The sequence below is a fragment of the Doryrhamphus excisus genome, chromosome 13 (genome assembly GCF_030265055.1).
Source record: "Doryrhamphus excisus isolate RoL2022-K1 chromosome 13, RoL_Dexc_1.0, whole genome shotgun sequence".
NCBI classification, from domain to species: Eukaryota; Metazoa; Chordata; class Actinopteri; order Syngnathiformes; family Syngnathidae; genus Doryrhamphus; species Doryrhamphus excisus.
Window position 1 is genome coordinate 8174425 of NC_080478.1, and position 18001 is coordinate 8192425.

Consider the following 18001-nt stretch of genomic DNA (forward strand, 5'->3'; position numbering starts at 1 on the left):
ACCCCCGTCCCCCAGAAGACTCCTGCAACATTTTTACATTTATTAACAACAGAATGGCGACCATTGCATTCGCATGCGAACATCATGCATGCTTTTTCTGCATGAAACGTCCCCGTCTACCTATATCTATAAATATATATATGTGTGTGTGTGCGTGCATAGGGGACAAGACAAGTGCACCCCTCACCCAAAAGCATCCTACCCCACCCCCACCCCAGTTTTTCCTGTGTAATCCCTGCCAGCTGGCCCTGTTGGCTAATCCCTCTGCACTGATCAGATAGGCCACGCATCTCGTACGGGACAGGGGCAGATAGGGGCGGGACGCACCAATGTATGTGTGCGTGGATGAAGTGGGGGGTGGTGTCGACCAGAAAGCATAAATTGACGCTCTTGCCTTCGCCTCGGCGCAGTGTGTCTGTGCGCGAGCTAGTCGCCTCTTCTTCCTCCTCCTTCTCCATCCCTTTATATCCTCCTCTTCCCTTGGATGCTCATACATATATACCGTCTTGGCTTATATATGTATCATTTTGGGCTTTTTTCCCTCCACTTGAATGGATTTCCCCCCCCATTTTTATACCACCCACTACCTTGTTGTGTTTCCCCCCCCCCCGACTGCATGCCTGCCTGCCTCCCATCCCTTGTTGTCTGCCATCCCCGATCGCGGGCGCCTATCCCGCAAAAAACCAGAAGCGAGGACCCTTCAAAAACGAGGATGGAACCAGGACCCGAAAGAGGAAATACTGCGGCTCCTAGGCTGTTGCGTTCTGGGATATGACAACATTGTTATTTTTGTAGGTAAATAGAACATAATTGTGATGACGGTTTAGTAGGGAAAAAAAAAAGTTTTAAAAAGCATCAGAAGTTTCCAGGATGCTGCTATTGTTTGCTTATCAATCAAATGAGATAACGGGGGTGTTGCTATTTATTTATTTAGAGCCTGTTAGCTGCAGCGAGGTGATGGAGAGTGGGAGGAAAGAATGGAGGGAGGGAGGGAGGGAGGGGATGAGGAAGATAACGACACGGCTTTACCAACTGTAACGATGCGACGCTTAAATCTGTTAAGCGGCGGAGGCACAGCGAGGGCTGAAGGATGAGCAGCTCGTAAATGTCGTCTGTTTGGTGTGCAGGAATGGAAGCATGTAGCCAGGCTGCTGCTGATGCTGCAACAAAAAAAAAGGTAGCGTCGTTCTATTCTCTCGCTACATCTAATAGTGTAGATGCTGCTTGCATGTCTCCTCTGTGTGCATCGTTGTGCGTGCAAACTCTACACTGTAGTGTTTATAGTCGCACGAAAAAACAAAGCACGTTGCAGTGGGATTAGCATGCACTGCATAGCAGCCTATGGAGGGCGACAGCACAGGTGAGGAAAAAACGGAAAATGTTAAGGACGTGGAAGATAGCGCCTGGGTTTGAGCTCTTTGTGTTCACAGTGGACCTTGATTTAATTTCAATACAATTAAGGCACGCGGTGAATGCCAAGAGAGAAGCCACAGTCTTCGCTCACCTGACGGAACAAACCAGCCATGTATGGCCGCCACAGGACGGAACAAAGGGCGATGATGTGAAGGTTAACAGGCGATGACATAGGGTACAGGCACAAGAACGCCTCCGGCCAGGTCTGTATGACGATGACAGGAGACGTCTAAACAGTCAACAGCTAACAGAACCATAGGCAGCTTAGCTTACCGTAGTCGACTCGTTGGCCAAGTGGACAGAGGGATCGCACCAAAGGGGGATACCATGTGGTGACAGCAGGCCACTTCAAACATCAATGCCAGTTTCCGCTTGAACGTTCTCGACGTTGGTCTGTAAAAACAAAAAAACAAGGTCAGAACGCAAGAACGGACCTAAGAATGCATGTCGGTTTATGTTTAGTGAAAATGCAGTAATAGAAAGCATGTATCGCCATCTTTTGTGTTTGTTGTTTTCAACCACGTTTTTTTTTCTTTTTTTAAATCACAAAATTTTGCGATACATGTTTGTTGGATATTCTCAAAATATTATTGAAAATTGCAAAACAAATGAAGTAATAAATGCGAACATGGCAAGTGTGTTTGTTGTAAAATACAGCATCTGTAACTAATTTCAAATGTGTTTATATAGAAATATGCTTAGGCATTTTTTAATGTGACCCCAACTTCATAGATTTTTTTGTGGTTGTTTTTTGTAAAAAAAATAAAAAAATCAATAAAGAAATCATTTCATGCACCCAATTTCTGGTTTTTTTTTGTTAGTAAACCAACCAAAAACACTCACAACATTAGGAATATGCATTGACTTTCATTAAAAAAAAATAAGCTTTTTTTTTGGTTTGTACAATCAGAAAACAGCTTTCTGTTGGCTAAAAATACTCACAAGGTTTGTAGATAATAACATATACATATATATATATAATACTGTATATACATTTTTTGGGTCAATTTCAACATTTTGTCGGACTGGGGAAAAAATATCGATGAATAAATCATTTCATGTACCAAATTGCAGTTTTCAAGTGCAAAAAAAAGAAAGAAATGAACACTAGAAAGCTTTTTGTCGGCTTCACATACACACACGTACACTTTTTATGGGAATTTTAACGTCACAGTCCAATTTCGTTGATATACTTTCATGCAGTAATTTTTGGTTTACGAAATGCGAAAACCCAAAAACCAATGAACGTATTTTTGCACTTCTACAAAGTAGCGCTGCGTTGACTGATTTACACGAAAGGGAAATAAAGATCTTCTATATATATATATATTTATATATGTATATATAAGTACAGTGGCTCATGTAACACTAAAAATGGCGGTTTAAAACCATGGAAGTGCAGGGGCTATGGGCAATACATGGACCACCAGACCATGCTGACCAAAATGTCAGAGGAACTGCTATAAAAAGCCAAAAGCACTGAAGCCAGAAATGCACGCAAAATGAAACGCATTCGTTCAATGGTACGTTCATATATTAAGCATGAAAAAGCTATCCTGCAACATTTGCGGGTTGCATAACTAGCCCAATTCGCCACCAGAAGCAAGCTGTTGAGGACTTTTAGTGTAAAGTCAATGCCGGCAAGACTTTGTAGTGCATTATAAAAACCGTAACAGAGCACTCCAGCACCATTCATGTTTGGATTTTGCCTGATTGCCTTTGAGCATTACACAATGAGGGGCGCGCGTGCAGACACACGCCACGCACGAGGTCATCAACCGCTTTCAGGCCTCCATCACGCTTGTTGTCTACGCATTATGCATGTTGGCTCAACTCTCTGTAGAATTGGGACAGCGGGAAGAAATAAAAGGAGAGGAGGATGGGGGTTGGTTAATAAGATGCTGGCGTTAGAGAGCAGGTGACGCCATATGTATATATGCACACCCCACCACCAACACAGTACATCATTATGACATATTATTTTGCTAAACAGCACCACTGTTTAATGATATTATACGATGAAATAACACGACACCTCCTGGTCTCTCCTATATACAGTACACCGCATTTCAAATGGTGTGATAAGAACATAGAATATCTCAATATTCTTCAGCAAAAATAAAGCCTACATTTGCTTACTTTGACTCTTTATTATCACTATTATCATTTTTCAGTTCAGATCTGGCTTACGCCAGCACACACAAAAGTGAAATAAATCTAATTTACACATGTAAATAGAGGTCGACGGAGGCGACATGGTGAAGCGTCACTAATGGAAGAAGAGATGGATGCCTTATGATAATGAAGGCACAATGAAGCACAAGCATGACCTTGCAGCGCGACAGGAATCTACACACACACACACACACCGTTTTAGCTGGAACAATGCCAGGCAAAATATTTGGGAGATGCTTCCAATATTTAACACCTCTCAAGCAGCCAAATATTAGGGACAGCTATCAATGTGATGCAAAGCAAACGACCAGCACTATAATAGAAATTTAGAGTGCGATACTGAGAACGTGTATTGGAACCCATTGGATGCATATTTAGAATAATCCATATGCCGACATTATGCATATAATGTATTTGCAATGCACACCCAAAGATATACGGACATATTTGCTCTTCAATCATGTAGGTCATGTTATATGTAAATCCAACAAAAGCAAATACAACTTATAAACATTAATCTAAAAACTAAAACAAAATATATACATAAAACTAACAAAAATATGAACAAAATGGTAAAAAATATTAAATCATGCAACATAAGAAAATTGTCTAAAATAATAAACATATTCAATTAGAATGAATAAAATAACAGATCTGAAAAATGTGCAAATATAAAATAAAAAAACTATTGAAAAATTAAATATATATATATATATATATATATATATATATATATATATATATATATATATATATATATATATATATATATATACATATATATATATATATAAACATAACTACAACAAATTAATATAGCATAGTCTAAAATAAGAATAAGAAAAATAAGAATACATCAAATAAGTTAAAAACTATTAAACAAAATATAAATTGCATTAATAAAATCTATACTTAATTAAAATAAATAGTAAATATATTTTTAAAAATATGGAAATAAAAATATAATACATAAGTATATGCAATGTAATGGTTTGTACATGGAAAATATGTAAAATATGAAACCTAAAAAAATAAAATCAACCACTATAAAATTTTAATAAAAATGCAAAAAAATACCAATATCATAATATTAACTGTGAAGCAAACATGCTCACTAATAAAATAAATGTAAAAAATGCATTGGCATTACTTTTTGAAATGTATATGAAAGCTTTGTCACAATTTCTCTTCTTCAGGCTGCATTAATTCATTAATGTTATGTCTACACCCCCCCCCTCCCAAATACACCCAGTTTCCATCCATCCAGCTGCCCATCATTCATTCTCCACCCATCCACTTTCTCCCTAACGGTGTCATCACCTCCCCGTTTCTTCTGTCGTCCACGCCATCCCCCTCTCTAGTCTTGTTTCTCTAGCTTTTCTTTTTTTATGTTCTTTTCTGAGCTTCATTTGCATCCAGGAGGAGCTAAAAAGGAGTCCCTGGAGACACCCAGATAAGAGTCATGGGAGAGACCCTCCAGGCTGCGTGCCTTTTCCACGCACACGCGACACGTGCCGTCGCCCCCTCCCTCTCTACTCCAAACACACACAGACACACACAAACACTTACTGTCATCGTGAGTCCTCAACCAACCTCTGCGTGTAAAAGTAAAAACACCATCACTAAAACTTACCTAAAGCGTAAAAAATATACAGTGGAAAATCAACGTGAACCAGGAAGTACGCGTGACACGTGCCAAGAACATGCTTATCGTCTTAAAGGGGCACATCCCCTTTAAAAAACGCCACATTTGACACATTTATCCTCTATTAATTAAATCAGTTTAAAGTAAGTGATTTTTTACAATAACTTGAGTTCAAACATTAATAGCATACCTCAGTGTCGTCATTTGTTGTCTAAAATGTCTGTCAAACTCTGACAAGGTAACTAGCAAACCGGAATTACGGTGGCCTGTAAGGGTCACACTGTTCTTTTTGTTAAAAGAATATAATTTTTTGTTTTTTAAACGTACATCACATATGTTTGGAACGACTGCAACTTATATTAAAATATTTTGGACCAATATATTTGAAAATACTTCTTTATAATCTTATATAATCTTCTTACAAATGCTTTTTAATAAGTGACTACGTATTGCCTTGTGCATTGGGCCACATAATCTGGTGTGCGTTTACAATACAGGGAAACAATATTATGACCGCACATATTGGCAAAAAAGTACCAAATGAGACACTTCACTCCACCCAACTGTCCGGCCACTATTTTTTTTAGCAGTAATTGCAAATGGGGTTATTGTATTTGCTTTCAGTGTAACTGCAGCTGTAATCTAAATCATACACAATGGCTACTAAAGATGCTAAAGGGTTGTTTGAGAGGTTCCCTGGTACAGATGGCCCTCTGGTGGCCACACCGTTAACTGCAATGGTTCCAATGAAATAAAATGGCGGCTATTAGTATTCGTCCGGCCTGGCTGCAAACAAAGCAGCAATGCCAGCAAACAGTCAGTTATATATTTTGTCATCTGCATGTAGAGTCCATAAATTCGTATTAAAAAACACATCTAGAGCTATCCACCTGAGCACATGCAAATGAATTGTATTTTATGTTCTTGTGGAAAAACCCAAGAGACGAGCCTTTGTGGAGCATCTTTATTATGCCACAAGTAAAAGCCAGTAGTTCTGAAAGAGGACTTTGCATGTTTTTTGCTGTTTAAACTTCCCAAAATGACATTCTGGGGAAAAAAAAACTCAATAGTATTATAAACTAATTTGGCTTGAGCAGTCAGAAATGTGGGAAAATGGGACCACATAAGGGCCAAGTTAATTTATTAGAGAAGACATGGTGGGTTAAAAGTGGTGAAAATGATGGCAAAGAGGTGGCTGAAATATTAAAGTTAAGACACATTCTTCATTTAAGGGTGGGAGGTTTACAAATTTGTGAGAAAGTGAAACAAGGGGAATGCACACCAGTTCTGCTTAATATACCACATTTATTTGGAACTTTTGAACCGATTAATAGAAAGAGCGGGGGGCAAGGCCACTCGCATCACTGTCGTTAGAAAAGGTCGAAAGAAAAAAAACAAAATGAAAGCAGCCCATTGCAACAATGAATAATTAACGTGTCCAAGGGAAAGGAACAAGATGGGGAAAACGAACTCCAATGAAGACTAGTTAGACGGGCCCCATAAAAATTATACCGACAGCAAGGCTCAACTTAATTCTGCTTTCTTACTCTTGAACCCATTTCTTTTTTTTGCTTCTTCTTACTCTTCCTGAGATCCTCCGCATGTGCCCACACGAACCATCCAACACATGCAAAACCAAAATAGAGGGCTCGTCTAGATAGAGAGAGCGAGAGAAGACAAAAAACAAACAAAAAACATGGCTGATATTTAAGAACATGGTTCTGGAAAATGTGTCTTTTAATAAAGAGCCGCTGTGTCCAGGTTGTCCTCAGAAGGCATGGTGCACAGAGACAATGGGAGCGACGGCCCATTTCTGACATCAGAACACCGTTAACATGAACATCTATGTGAGCGTTTGTGTGACAATTATTACAGACTTGCTCTTTGATTAAAAAAAAAAAAACAGACCAGGATGATCCTTTTGCTTAAAAAATGAGGGGGAAGCATACGCAGTGGAATAGGGTGGGGCAAAAAAAAAAGCTCACCTAAGGATGCTATGCATTAAGTTGTAGTCCTAGGAATAATTGTTTCTTTTTTTATTACTACAAGTTCGAAGTCTTCAAAGTCAAAAGAAATCAAGGAAGTCTTCATTTGTGTTTTTTTTCTCTTCTCTTGTCCTTGGTTAATTCTTCACCCCATTTTTGAATTTCTTAGATGCAGCTGTATTGATGCAAATGCATTGGGGGGAGGGGGGATAAGGAGAGGGAGGTGGGGGGGCCTTTGCAGTCTTTTGACAAAAGCACCAACTGTTACTTGATTCGTCCTTGGCGGTCCTACAAGGCAAAGGAAAGTACAACATTAAAATATTATTTATACAATCAAGAAATAATCTTTTACCCAACATGATATAAAGTGGAGAAATTGTAAGCCACCCTTTCCTGGTGTGATGATTTTTTTTTCAGCACATAAACTACTAAAACTACCAACATACGGTATATGCTGGGATGGATGGCGTATTTGTCAGTCTACAAGAAAACTGTAGCTTCATCAATTTGGTTGTGTTTTTGTATTACATCTGTACATACAGTCATGGAAAAACTTTCTTGTTCATTTTAATGCCTGGCATACCAAATGGCACATTTTATTGGACAAGTATGACAAAAATAGTTCATAGGTGTTCAATTTAACAGCCAATTCCCCTGCATATCCTGCAATCTCCACTGTTTTCTCAGTTGTAGCCAAAACCACTGAAGTTCTCACATCAACAGCAATGGCATTGTACTGTCAAAAAACATGCCACATTATCATTTTTGTCACCATTATATTTACCCAAGCAAAAGTGTTGCACAACACATCCTGTTTACTTGTGTATTTTAACAAAATAAGGCTAACAAAATAAATTCATTGCTATGAGGGGAAAAGGAGAAATGGCATTGGACACCAGCCAATTTTGCTCACTGTACACTTTTTTGGGTAAAAAAAAAAATCAGGTCTGCAGTGTAACTGTTGTGAAAGTTTTCAAAATGTGAAAACTAAAACACTAAAAAGGCACGCATATCATTTACTAGTCTGTACAGCCATTTTCTAAACGTTCAATGTTATTGGTGTCAACCATCATGTGCAGTTAATGCAAGTTTGTATTGTTTCATGGGTATTGCTCAAAGTTTTTCAACAATAAAATTGAAATGTTGAGGGTGTGTGCTGTCAGTTACTTCAAACCAAAATCATTGTCTGCCAGAATCAGCTTTTTTTAGGCTTTTTAAAGATGGGCTGGAAAATTGTAATCTGTACACCCTGAGAAAATTTGTAGTATGTCTTCAATACAATGACAAGGCTGTCGCACAAAGAGTAATCTTTTTTTCCGGCAGCTAACAGTCTTAAAAAAAAAAAAGGGAGGGGGGGGGCAAAATCCAGGTGAATACTGCCATCCTTTTATTTTGAAGCTTATTATGCACACAACAGGAAGTCACTGTGCATGTCCGAATGCTCATAAACAGACCCATTTTGTCATAGAAATGGGCCTTTTAGGTCATTTGATCATCATAATCATCATGTGCCAGTGTAGAGGCTTCAGCAAAAACAACACTGTGGACCAGGACTTGAGGGGGTCATAAACAAGTACGACTTGAATAATAGGAAAAAAACACAACCTCCCATTCGAAACGTGTGTTAGTTAATGAAACAAACCATGTTATGTTGATTATAGCTGTTAAAATGAGGGGTAAAATAAAGTGTGCACAGTTAAGAGTTGAATGATTTACGCCGTCCTCACACTGCCTACAGTGCAGCTCCAATCCTGAACCAGCCTAGATTGCCACCAAGTGCCAAACTCATTGGCTCCGGTAGACGCATCGGCGAGCTCCACTCCGGCTGCGGACACCCACAGCTCGACTAGAGAGTGCTCTGGTGTTTGTTAGACCCCAAACAGATGATTTCTGTTGTGCTATACGGCCACTGTAGGCAGAGCTGCCCCGCATGGACCTAATGTGAGCCTACAACTGGAATTTCAATCTTGCGGAATGCTTCCGGCGGCCACACCGGATTCAGTGTGAGCCCAGGGTTAGGGCAAAATCCTTAGCAGCATGGCATTGAAATGTGTACAGTGAACTTCATTAACATGAGAATGGTGTATATTACCTGCAGCCTGTAATGACTCCTGTTGCTGGGATATGGCTCGCTGCCTTGGACCTCCACCTGCCACAAACAAACACCGAGTGAAAACTGAGGACATTACAACAGCTCAACGCTCCGCACAAGTTCATTTTGCACTCATCTCTGGAGCAGGTTTACATTTTACCAATTGTACAATACGAATCGTAGTTGTCAGATTATAGCTATTATTAATTTTAGCTATCAAAACACACCATAAAAAACTTTCCATCTGCCAGCCATTTGTTTAAACATCAAACGGCATATGATAATGCCACATCAGTTATGATGGATTGCACTAAGTGGCTGCAACCTGCAGAGCAGAGGTATAGTTGATTGAAGTAGTTTGTTATAAAAGAGCACCGCCCGTTATTGGAAGTAGACACACATCCATGCCACGACAACTCTTGTGGGCAGCATTATTCTAAAAATATATATATCAAAATAATGAAATTGAAATACCTACTCAGCCACAAGACTCTGAAACACTCTCCCACTACACAGCCGTTGCAACTTTAAACTCCTGTTCAAAACTGCTTACACCTCTCCTGACCTTGGTTTAGTTTCTTTCCCCTTTGTACTACCATTTTTACCCCTGCATTATTCTTATTGTACTGTATGTGTACTGTATTGTGGCTATTTGTGCATGTTAAGGTGACCATAGGTGTGTCAAAGACGCCAACAAATAACATTTCTTATTATTGTATTGATGGCATTAGATGTGCTTGCTAACCATTTAATTTCTAGGTTAGTGTATTTGGTCCAGGACACAGCATTAAACAAAGCAAAATCACAGCGCTTGTCTGCTTTGTGCTATCCTAGCAATCACTGAAAAGAAGCCTTTAAAGCATACACAATTTAATTCAGTGTAACTTCAGTGAGACTATTTTAGAGGAATACATTGAGGGCCGGCAGAGTAACGTGTAATGTTATTGACGTTTACTCTCCATCATACCTCCAAAAGGCAGTGAGGCAGACTCGTAAGGTGGCAGCACGTAAAAGTCAAAATGGAATTGAAATTAGACATTTTGAGACACTCGACATTGGCTGCACACCCAGTCCTAACTGCTGAAATGTGGCGCTCATCATGAAGGATAAAGATGGGATCTTTGAACATGTAAAAGGACCTGCTCCTATGGAATTAGACAGCAGTAACAGTATAACCAGCATAGTGGTCTCCTTCCCATTTAGTCTGTCTCTCACTCCTTTTAACACCCCCCCAGTGTGCAAGACAACCACAGGGATAAAGTACGTCTTCATTTAATTATTGTATTTTATGTCATCCATGTGTTCTGTGTACAGTGTGAGTGATTTAGCTGTAACATCTGATAGCCCCAAAATGTGACGTACAAATGTAACCTGAGGACTAACTGTAAGTTTAAGAATACACCAGTAAAAAAGGAATACAGAATGTTCCTTAGACCCATTGGTGAGCAGAAAAATGGGCAGCTTTTTTTAAGGCTCCATTATCAACTTTGTGAAGTGCAGTGTGAAGCCATTCTGCTTTTTATTCACAGCCTGTTACCATTTCAAGCGAAGGCAATACACAAGAGTAATAACATTACAGGTGAAAAGACATGGCGGGGAGGTAGTCATTTGGAATATTGGGGGGTTACCGCAAGTGTGACCTAAGCGGTTTCGTCAAACATGTGCAGGTATTTAAAAATGTAGAAAAACAACTACTCAACAGAGCACCCAATTGATTCAGACATATGGTTCCATTTGTTGATAGCGGGTGTAGGATCATATACAAAACAGGTTGCGCATAGGGTTTTCTCCAAGTCACTGCTTCTCAATTAAGGGCATAAAGCAGGGGTGTCAAACTCATGCCACGGAGGGCCGAGACACAAAAGGTTTTCTTTCCAGCTGGTCACTAAAGCAGGTGATTTTAATGATTAACCCTACTTTGGTTTGAGGGAAGGAGCTGTCAATTAAATCACCTGCTGGAGAAACTGGTTGGAAAGAAAACCTGTAATGTCTTGGCCCTCCATGGCATGAGTTTGACACCCCTGGCTTAAAGTATATAAAAAAAAAATCCTGAGCCTGAACTTTTTTCCCCCGCAAAAAACAAACAAAAAAAGATATATATATTATCCATGGAACATTTTTTTGCACAGATCCACGAGCGGTTGAGCAATTGTGAAAGATAAATCATGTTCAGCGATGAAAGACTAAACATGTTTCTACAAACCACAAACACGAACAGTCTAAACCAAAAAGTACTAAAATATCATTGTGAACATGAACCCCACCACACTTAACCCCCCCACTAACTTAAATATACCACCCAAAAGTGCATACAATTCTACACAAGTTCCCAAGCCTTACTTACATAACCGTGTAGAGCCAATCTGAACGTTACTCTGTCAACAGCCTTAACGTTAGCGGGATAACGCCAACAGAGGACACGGAGAACACCCAACCGCAGAAGTAAATATCAACTAAATGCAGAGCAACAGAGTCATCTCCCGGTCAAATTCCGCTATTACTGATAGTTGAAAACTAAAAGCATATGAAACCCATTTGAGGTGAAAGGTAAGGTGAAACGTTTACACAGCAAAATACGGATGCAACCAAGTTCAGCCTCGTCCTCGTCTCACGAAGAAACACAGCTTTATGATATGTTTTAATTGTTCCCGAATACAAACATTTCAAATGTATTTGTTTGAATTAATTATTCATAAAAAATTATTCGTGCTGTTCCAAATACCACATTCAGGTTCGGCTCCACCCCTATAGCATACACTAGCTTCTTTGAGCACAGCACACAAAAACATACACCTTTCCCCAGTTGTCTTGAACGCAGCATAATCATGGGATTGGACAGTAGCGGTTTGGAGGGGAAGGGCTTGGCAAAAGCTGCATTCAGAGCCCTAACGCATGGCTACAATGAGTTTTGCGTTTGTCTGGGTCCCGCAGATTCTTTTTTTTTTCGTTGATCATATTGCAACGGCAGAGATCCGGCACAGTGACTGAATACTTTGAGCCCTGTCAATTATTTTCTGTCATGCCCTGCCCCAAGGAACAGAAAAGTTTTTGCACACCTCACTGACAGTTACCCGCCCCACTATTTGAGAAGCACTGCTCTAAGCTAATAGAAGTGCTAGGGATCAATGATATAAACTAATAATAATACATTTTATTTAAAGTAGTGGTGGTCTGTTCCCGGGTAAATGCAGAGTGACTTGTACACATTCCTTGTTGGCTAATAATAGACAAATCACTTTTCCTCTCAGATGAGGATCCGATCCAACATTACCTTTTTCACACACTCCTCCTCCTCCTGCCGCTTCTCGTAGTGAGAAAAGTCGTCAAAGATGGAGGTGGTGTGTTTATATCCAGCGATGATCTTCAGCACCTGCCGGGCCTTGTCCAGAGGCACCTCCTGTGTGTCCCGAGAGTTGGTCACTGGCTTGTTTTCGTTGTTCTCCAGTCGGATGTGTCTCAGCTGACTGTTGGGAACGTCTTTTACAAAGATCCAGCGCACGTCAAAACGCCCCTTCCACTTGTCCTGCGACCACACGCCTGCTGATGTGTTGTAGTCCACGGGCGAGCGCATCTCCGCCACACCACAGAAGTGTCCGCTTCCGTTGACGCTGAACAGGAGGTAGAGTGGCCCCTTGGCGCACAGCGAGCGGTAGGCGCCGTCCAGCCTCTTGTTGCCATGCTCCGTGCTGCACCAAATGTTGTACTTGATGGAGCGGTGGATATCGTCCTCTGAGTAGCTCTTGATGATGAACACCCGGCCCTGCTTGGGGTTCCAGTCAAAGTCCTTGGGATTGTAGTTGTTGACCATCCGCAACTTCTCTAAGACTGGGTGAGGCTCAGAGGGGACTCCAGGAACCATGCCCACCCCGGAGGAGGAGGGCGGTGACTGACCTGTACCAGTCCCACCTGCATCCCCGAATCCATTCGCCCGGTTCCGTGGAGGCACCCAGCGGGTGGGTTGAGGAGCCTGCTGCTGTTGACTTGGGGGTGGTGGGGGGCCCTGGGAAAGAGGCTGCTGGGGCATTTGAGCTATACCAGGCTGCCCACCAGGTGGGAGTTGATGCTGCCCCAGCTGGGAAACGGGGGCTACCAGCTGTCCGTTGCTAAGGGGCATCTGTGGGTTCCCTGCCGCCATAGCTCCAGGTTGGGGGGAAGCCTGATTGGGTGGTTGCCCATTGCTGGGAATTGGGGGTACCTGCTGTGGTGTGACAGCTTTGGGCACAGTACCCTTGTTGTCCCAAGTGCCAATGTCCATGTTGTGTTTAATGGGCGGAGGCGGCAAATTGGCCCCGACCATGCCCCCCTTGGTTTTCAGCTTGGGTTGAGGCTTGGCTGGCTTGCTGGCAATATCTGCCCAGGAGGCAGGCTTGGCGGGGGCAATCGAAACGGGGGGCATATTTGGGGGTCCTACAGATGACACGGGGCCGAGAGGACCCCCTCCAGGTAAGCCAGAACCAACCACCTTAGGAGCCATGTCCCCGTTACCACCAGGAGTGGCACCCCCAATCTTTAACCCGGCCATGCCCTGGTCCAGGCTGTTCATACCAGGAGCCTTGTTTAGGGGTTCATTGGCAGCAGGCGCAAAAGGGGACTGTCCATCAATCATGGCTCCTCCGAGTGAGCTGGGAGCGTAGGCGTAGCTGCTGCTGTAGCCAGAGCTCTGTGGCGTCCCTGACTGTCCCTGAGAGCTGCTATTTCCCCACGCCGAGAAGTCAATGCCGCTCGGGAAGAAGTTGAAGCCATGCTGGCCCAGGAAGGGGTTGTTCCCCAAAGGGCCTGGCTGGCCGAACATGGCATCCGGGAGGTAGTGGGGCTCTCCGTTGCTTAGCTGTCCATAGGAGGCCAGGTAAGGCATAGGAGGGTCCCCGCCTGTGGACCATGCTGCCTCGTTGAGGGAGTAGGAAAATCCTATGGAGGGGCTGTAGTAGCTGGGCATGTAGGAGTCCGACATGGCCGTATAGGCATTGCTCTGGATGGAGGAAATGTGTTTTAATCACATGAACACAAGGTCAAACATGTTCCCAGTTTTCTCAAAACAGAGCATTGAGCCTTGAGAGCAAGGGAAGTAATAGCGTTTACCTGTCTGGCCTGAGTATTCAGATAAGGCTCGAACTCATCGTCATTCAAAGAATCCTTTTGGGTCACAGCTCCGTTTTGCACTGCAGAGGAAGAAAATTAATGTACATATACGCAAGTGGCCAAGCTCAGACTGATTGGAATTTACAGAAGAACACAGAATTAGCCCACATAGTTACAGTATGCCATGCAATTAATCACACTGGAGGGTGCACTGCATGGCTATTCAACTGGTGGCCCACGGGCCAAATCCAACACAGTTCAGAACTATGGAGGATATCCTGGACTCATGTTATGCATATAATCTTTGATTATATATTTTTTCCCAGTAGGTTCTTAAAAACAGCAGCACGCTCCTGGCATATGGTATACAGCACATCCAAGATTTACGTCAACATTTATCTTACTGTTTTCTGCTTTCCACGCAATTGGTGGTAATTAATGAGAGATAGGGGGCTCTTATTGCAGCTGGAAGTAATCCATGCCATACAAGTCACTTTTATTGCAAATGATTCAAAATCAGAGAAGGTGTGAAAAAAGAAGGAGTGGAGGTGGGCCGAATGTCCACTAAACGAGCCGTATACACACAGTAAAGTGTGATTTCAAGCCGACCAATTACAGCCTTTATAGTCTACAAGCTTTTGTCTTTTGAGGTTTATTGAGACTACAAGTGCCATTTGTGGTAAAAAAACATACTTTAAATAAAAATCCTAGCGAGAGTGCGTGGCTTTCAAAAATTTTGATTAGCCAGGTGTATGCTGAGCATCAAATTATGTAATACTGTATATTAAAGAGCATCGGGCAGTGTTGTTATATTAGATTCCATCCCCGTCGATACCATCATAGTTGGCATGCGGCAAGGATTATGAATACGAGAGAAAACCATAAATGCATACAACAGGTGAGTTTTGTTTATTGTTGCAAGGTTGGTAACCGAGAGTAAGGGCCATACAGAAGACGTGTCATTTGGGGTTAACTTAGCAACCACTAGCTAGCAGTGTATTTCATGAGCGCCAAGGCTGCCTCCTACATGACGAACTTTGCTAACGTTAGCCCAGCATACTACTTTGGCACCTGTAGCTTTAATGCTACAATAAATGTTTTATCACTTGTAATTTGGAGAGAATACAAAAAAAGCAAAACATGACGTATGCTAGCTAAAGGAAAATGACTCATATGTGCATCATGTAGCCAACTTTTGCTAGCCGTGGAAGCCTCCGCTTCCCTCCACAACGTGTAGTCAGGTTCACTCAAGCACCATGCATCTTAAATCCGTTAAGAAACACTATTTAATAACATTGTAAGCTCCTAGGTGTTTGTGCAGTAATTCAGGCAGGTGTTTTCCCACACACGCGAGGTGTTTTCAAAGCTTCGCGCACGTTGTAGAGCTTTCAAGTGGGGTTGGTGCCTCGCTTACCTTTATTTCCTTGGCCTTTCGGTCTCTGGATTGGGTCCAGGTGATTCATGAAGGTTTGATTTATGAGAAGAGAGGAAGGGGAAAAATAGATGAAGAGATGGTAGCTGTTGGAGCAGTCAGTTCCCTTTAGCAGGTGGTCAGGGCCTACTTGCACTACTTAGCCACAGCCGCTGCTCTTGTGCGCTATGCTAACCCTCGCTAGCCGCCGCCGCGCGATGCTCTGACAAATATGGCCTCTCGGTAAATGTTCACAAAATACCTCTCTTTACCTGTTCGAGAAGGCTGCTTGCTGACATGTCTTTCCCCCGGCAGACTGCGTAAAGCTATTTACAGCTAAATGAAACGCGGCAGGATGGTAAATTGGTGTAGCGAGTGGAGGATTTCAGTCAAGCGCCCCTATCTGCCTACAGAGCCTGGTTGTCTACACAATGGCGGGCTGCACTCTGCTTGACAGACTTCTCAACATGGCTGGGCGGCCTCGTCAGCCCTCCATCACATTTATTAACAACGAATTAGCGCCCCCCAGCGGTGCGGCGGAATTGGCAAATGAGTAAAATACTGTATGCAAGTAGCACTCAAAAAAGCAATGCTTTTTGTCACATTTGCTGTTATTAAAATACTATGTTTATTTTGCTTACATTAAAATGTATTAAATTAATTTCGGTTGCATGTTGTTATTCACTCAAGCCTTGTGATATTATTACGCTCCCCTTGTATTTGACCTCATACAATAAATACATATATATTAGTGATGGAAAGTTTGCTTTAAAATCAGAAAATATTCAAAGAATTACTGTATGAAAAAACTCCACCAAAATATTAATTTGAGCATTCTTTCACATTCTTGGTTCCACACATGCATTTCTGCATTTGGATGCATTTTTTGCATCAACCATCTTTCATTCTATGAATCTGTGTCACAATCAGTTCAGATCATGTCTCATGATGTGATGCAAGTGCAGTCAAAGAAGAGTAAATTTCATACATGATGTCATATAAGGTTTTGGGTTGTTGTCTTAAGGCTCACTTTAATAGCAGATTTTGTGACTTGCTTGCAGACTGTATAAAGTAGTGTGTGAATGTATAATACTCTTACCAGAAACCTAATGAGGTATACCTGCTCAATCCAAAGTGATACAATACAATATAGGTTCCCAACGTGTGGTACGCGTTCCCACAGGAGTACACCAACTATCATAGCAGGTACGTGAATAAAAATGAAAAACAAGTCAAGAATTATGCCTCACCGCACAGGGAGAATGGAGCAAGAAAGGAGACACACAATGAAGTTGTTTGTTGCTGTGGGCCTTATATGAACAAATAAATAAGTTTGATTATTATATTGTGTTTAATCTTGAAGATTTCATTTATATTGGCGTTCCAATCCCCGCACAGCACATCACTGTGACTAGGGATTCCCCCCGACAATGAGGCTTTATCGTTTGTTGCATGTATTGTAATATACTTCAGATACTGCTTTATTGTGACGGGTGAGCTTTCTTCTTCAATTGAATTAATATGTAGACTTAAATCATATTAGGATTACTTATCTTTTTTTTACCAGTACTCGTGTGAATCGTGATGAAAATGTGACCATGCAAAATATACATTCTGACACAGAATTACTATAAAATTAATGAAACAATTAATTTTGTTCAATATTATACTCTTATGCTCATTTTTCAACCCTTTGCATTGAGTTGTGGTCTCGTATAGAGCAGCTACACACAATAACGCCCACAGATAACTTTTACAGAATCTGCAACTATTCTAGCTGTATTATTTGATTTGTGCTTCCTGCCAAAATGGTCTGTTAATTTATTTAATCAATGGCCCGCCTCTGGGCATGCCCAGTCCACCTTCATTGGTCACACGCCCAAAGTGCTTCCTAACTATGAACCAGATAAGGAAGGGGCAGATTTTACCATGCTTTTTGAAACCCAGCATTTTGAGCCATCCCAAACTTCTTTCAGAGCTCACTTGCAAATCTGAAACTTTGGCATTGTTTAACATGAGAATACAACATTCTAAGTACATTTATAGGTCAGAAAAGTGCAAAAAGCACAATAGGTCCCCTTTAAGTGTCCAGGAGTAGGGGGTGCATGGCTTCAAGTCAAATGTCTGAAGGGGTGCATGACTGTAAAAACTTTGGGAACCACAGCAATTGCAAGAAACACAGATTTAAGTCCTCTTTGCAC

At 41.5% G+C, this 18001-nt stretch overlaps 2 protein-coding genes across 7 annotated transcripts in view; both read right to left on the minus strand.

Moving 5' to 3' along the window:
• Positions 1–5498, minus strand: part of msrab (methionine sulfoxide reductase Ab) — a 68946-nt gene extending 63448 nt beyond the window's left edge. The window contains exons 1-4 of one of the 6 annotated variants that reach the window (XM_058090836.1): positions 5424–5498; positions 1687–1806; positions 1505–1618; positions 1030–1160 (exon numbers count right to left, since the gene is read on the minus strand). In XM_058090836.1, the coding sequence (XP_057946819.1) occupies positions 1030–1160; positions 1505–1618; positions 1687–1806; positions 5424–5437 (379 nt within the window). In that variant the 5' untranslated portion in view covers positions 5438–5498. Of the gene's footprint in view, positions 1–1029; positions 1161–1504; positions 1619–1686; positions 1807–5157; positions 5305–5423 lie in introns of those variants that run through there. The other 5 variants (XM_058090837.1, XM_058090838.1, XM_058090839.1 and 2 more) reach the window with 5 other exon arrangements.
• A 684-nt stretch (positions 5499–6182) lies between these two features.
• ythdf2 (YTH N6-methyladenosine RNA binding protein F2) lies at positions 6183–16288 on the minus strand. Its single transcript, XM_058091126.1, has 6 exons — positions 16073–16288; positions 15804–15828; positions 14390–14469; positions 12582–14279; positions 9311–9367; positions 6183–7506 (listed from the first exon to the last, which is right to left on the minus strand). Exons 1-6 carry the CDS (start codon positions 16097–16099, stop codon positions 7483–7485), a joined length of 1911 nt encoding a protein of 636 aa, XP_057947109.1. The 5' UTR covers positions 16100–16288; the 3' UTR covers positions 6183–7482.
• Between the last annotated feature and the right edge of the window lie 1713 nt (positions 16289–18001).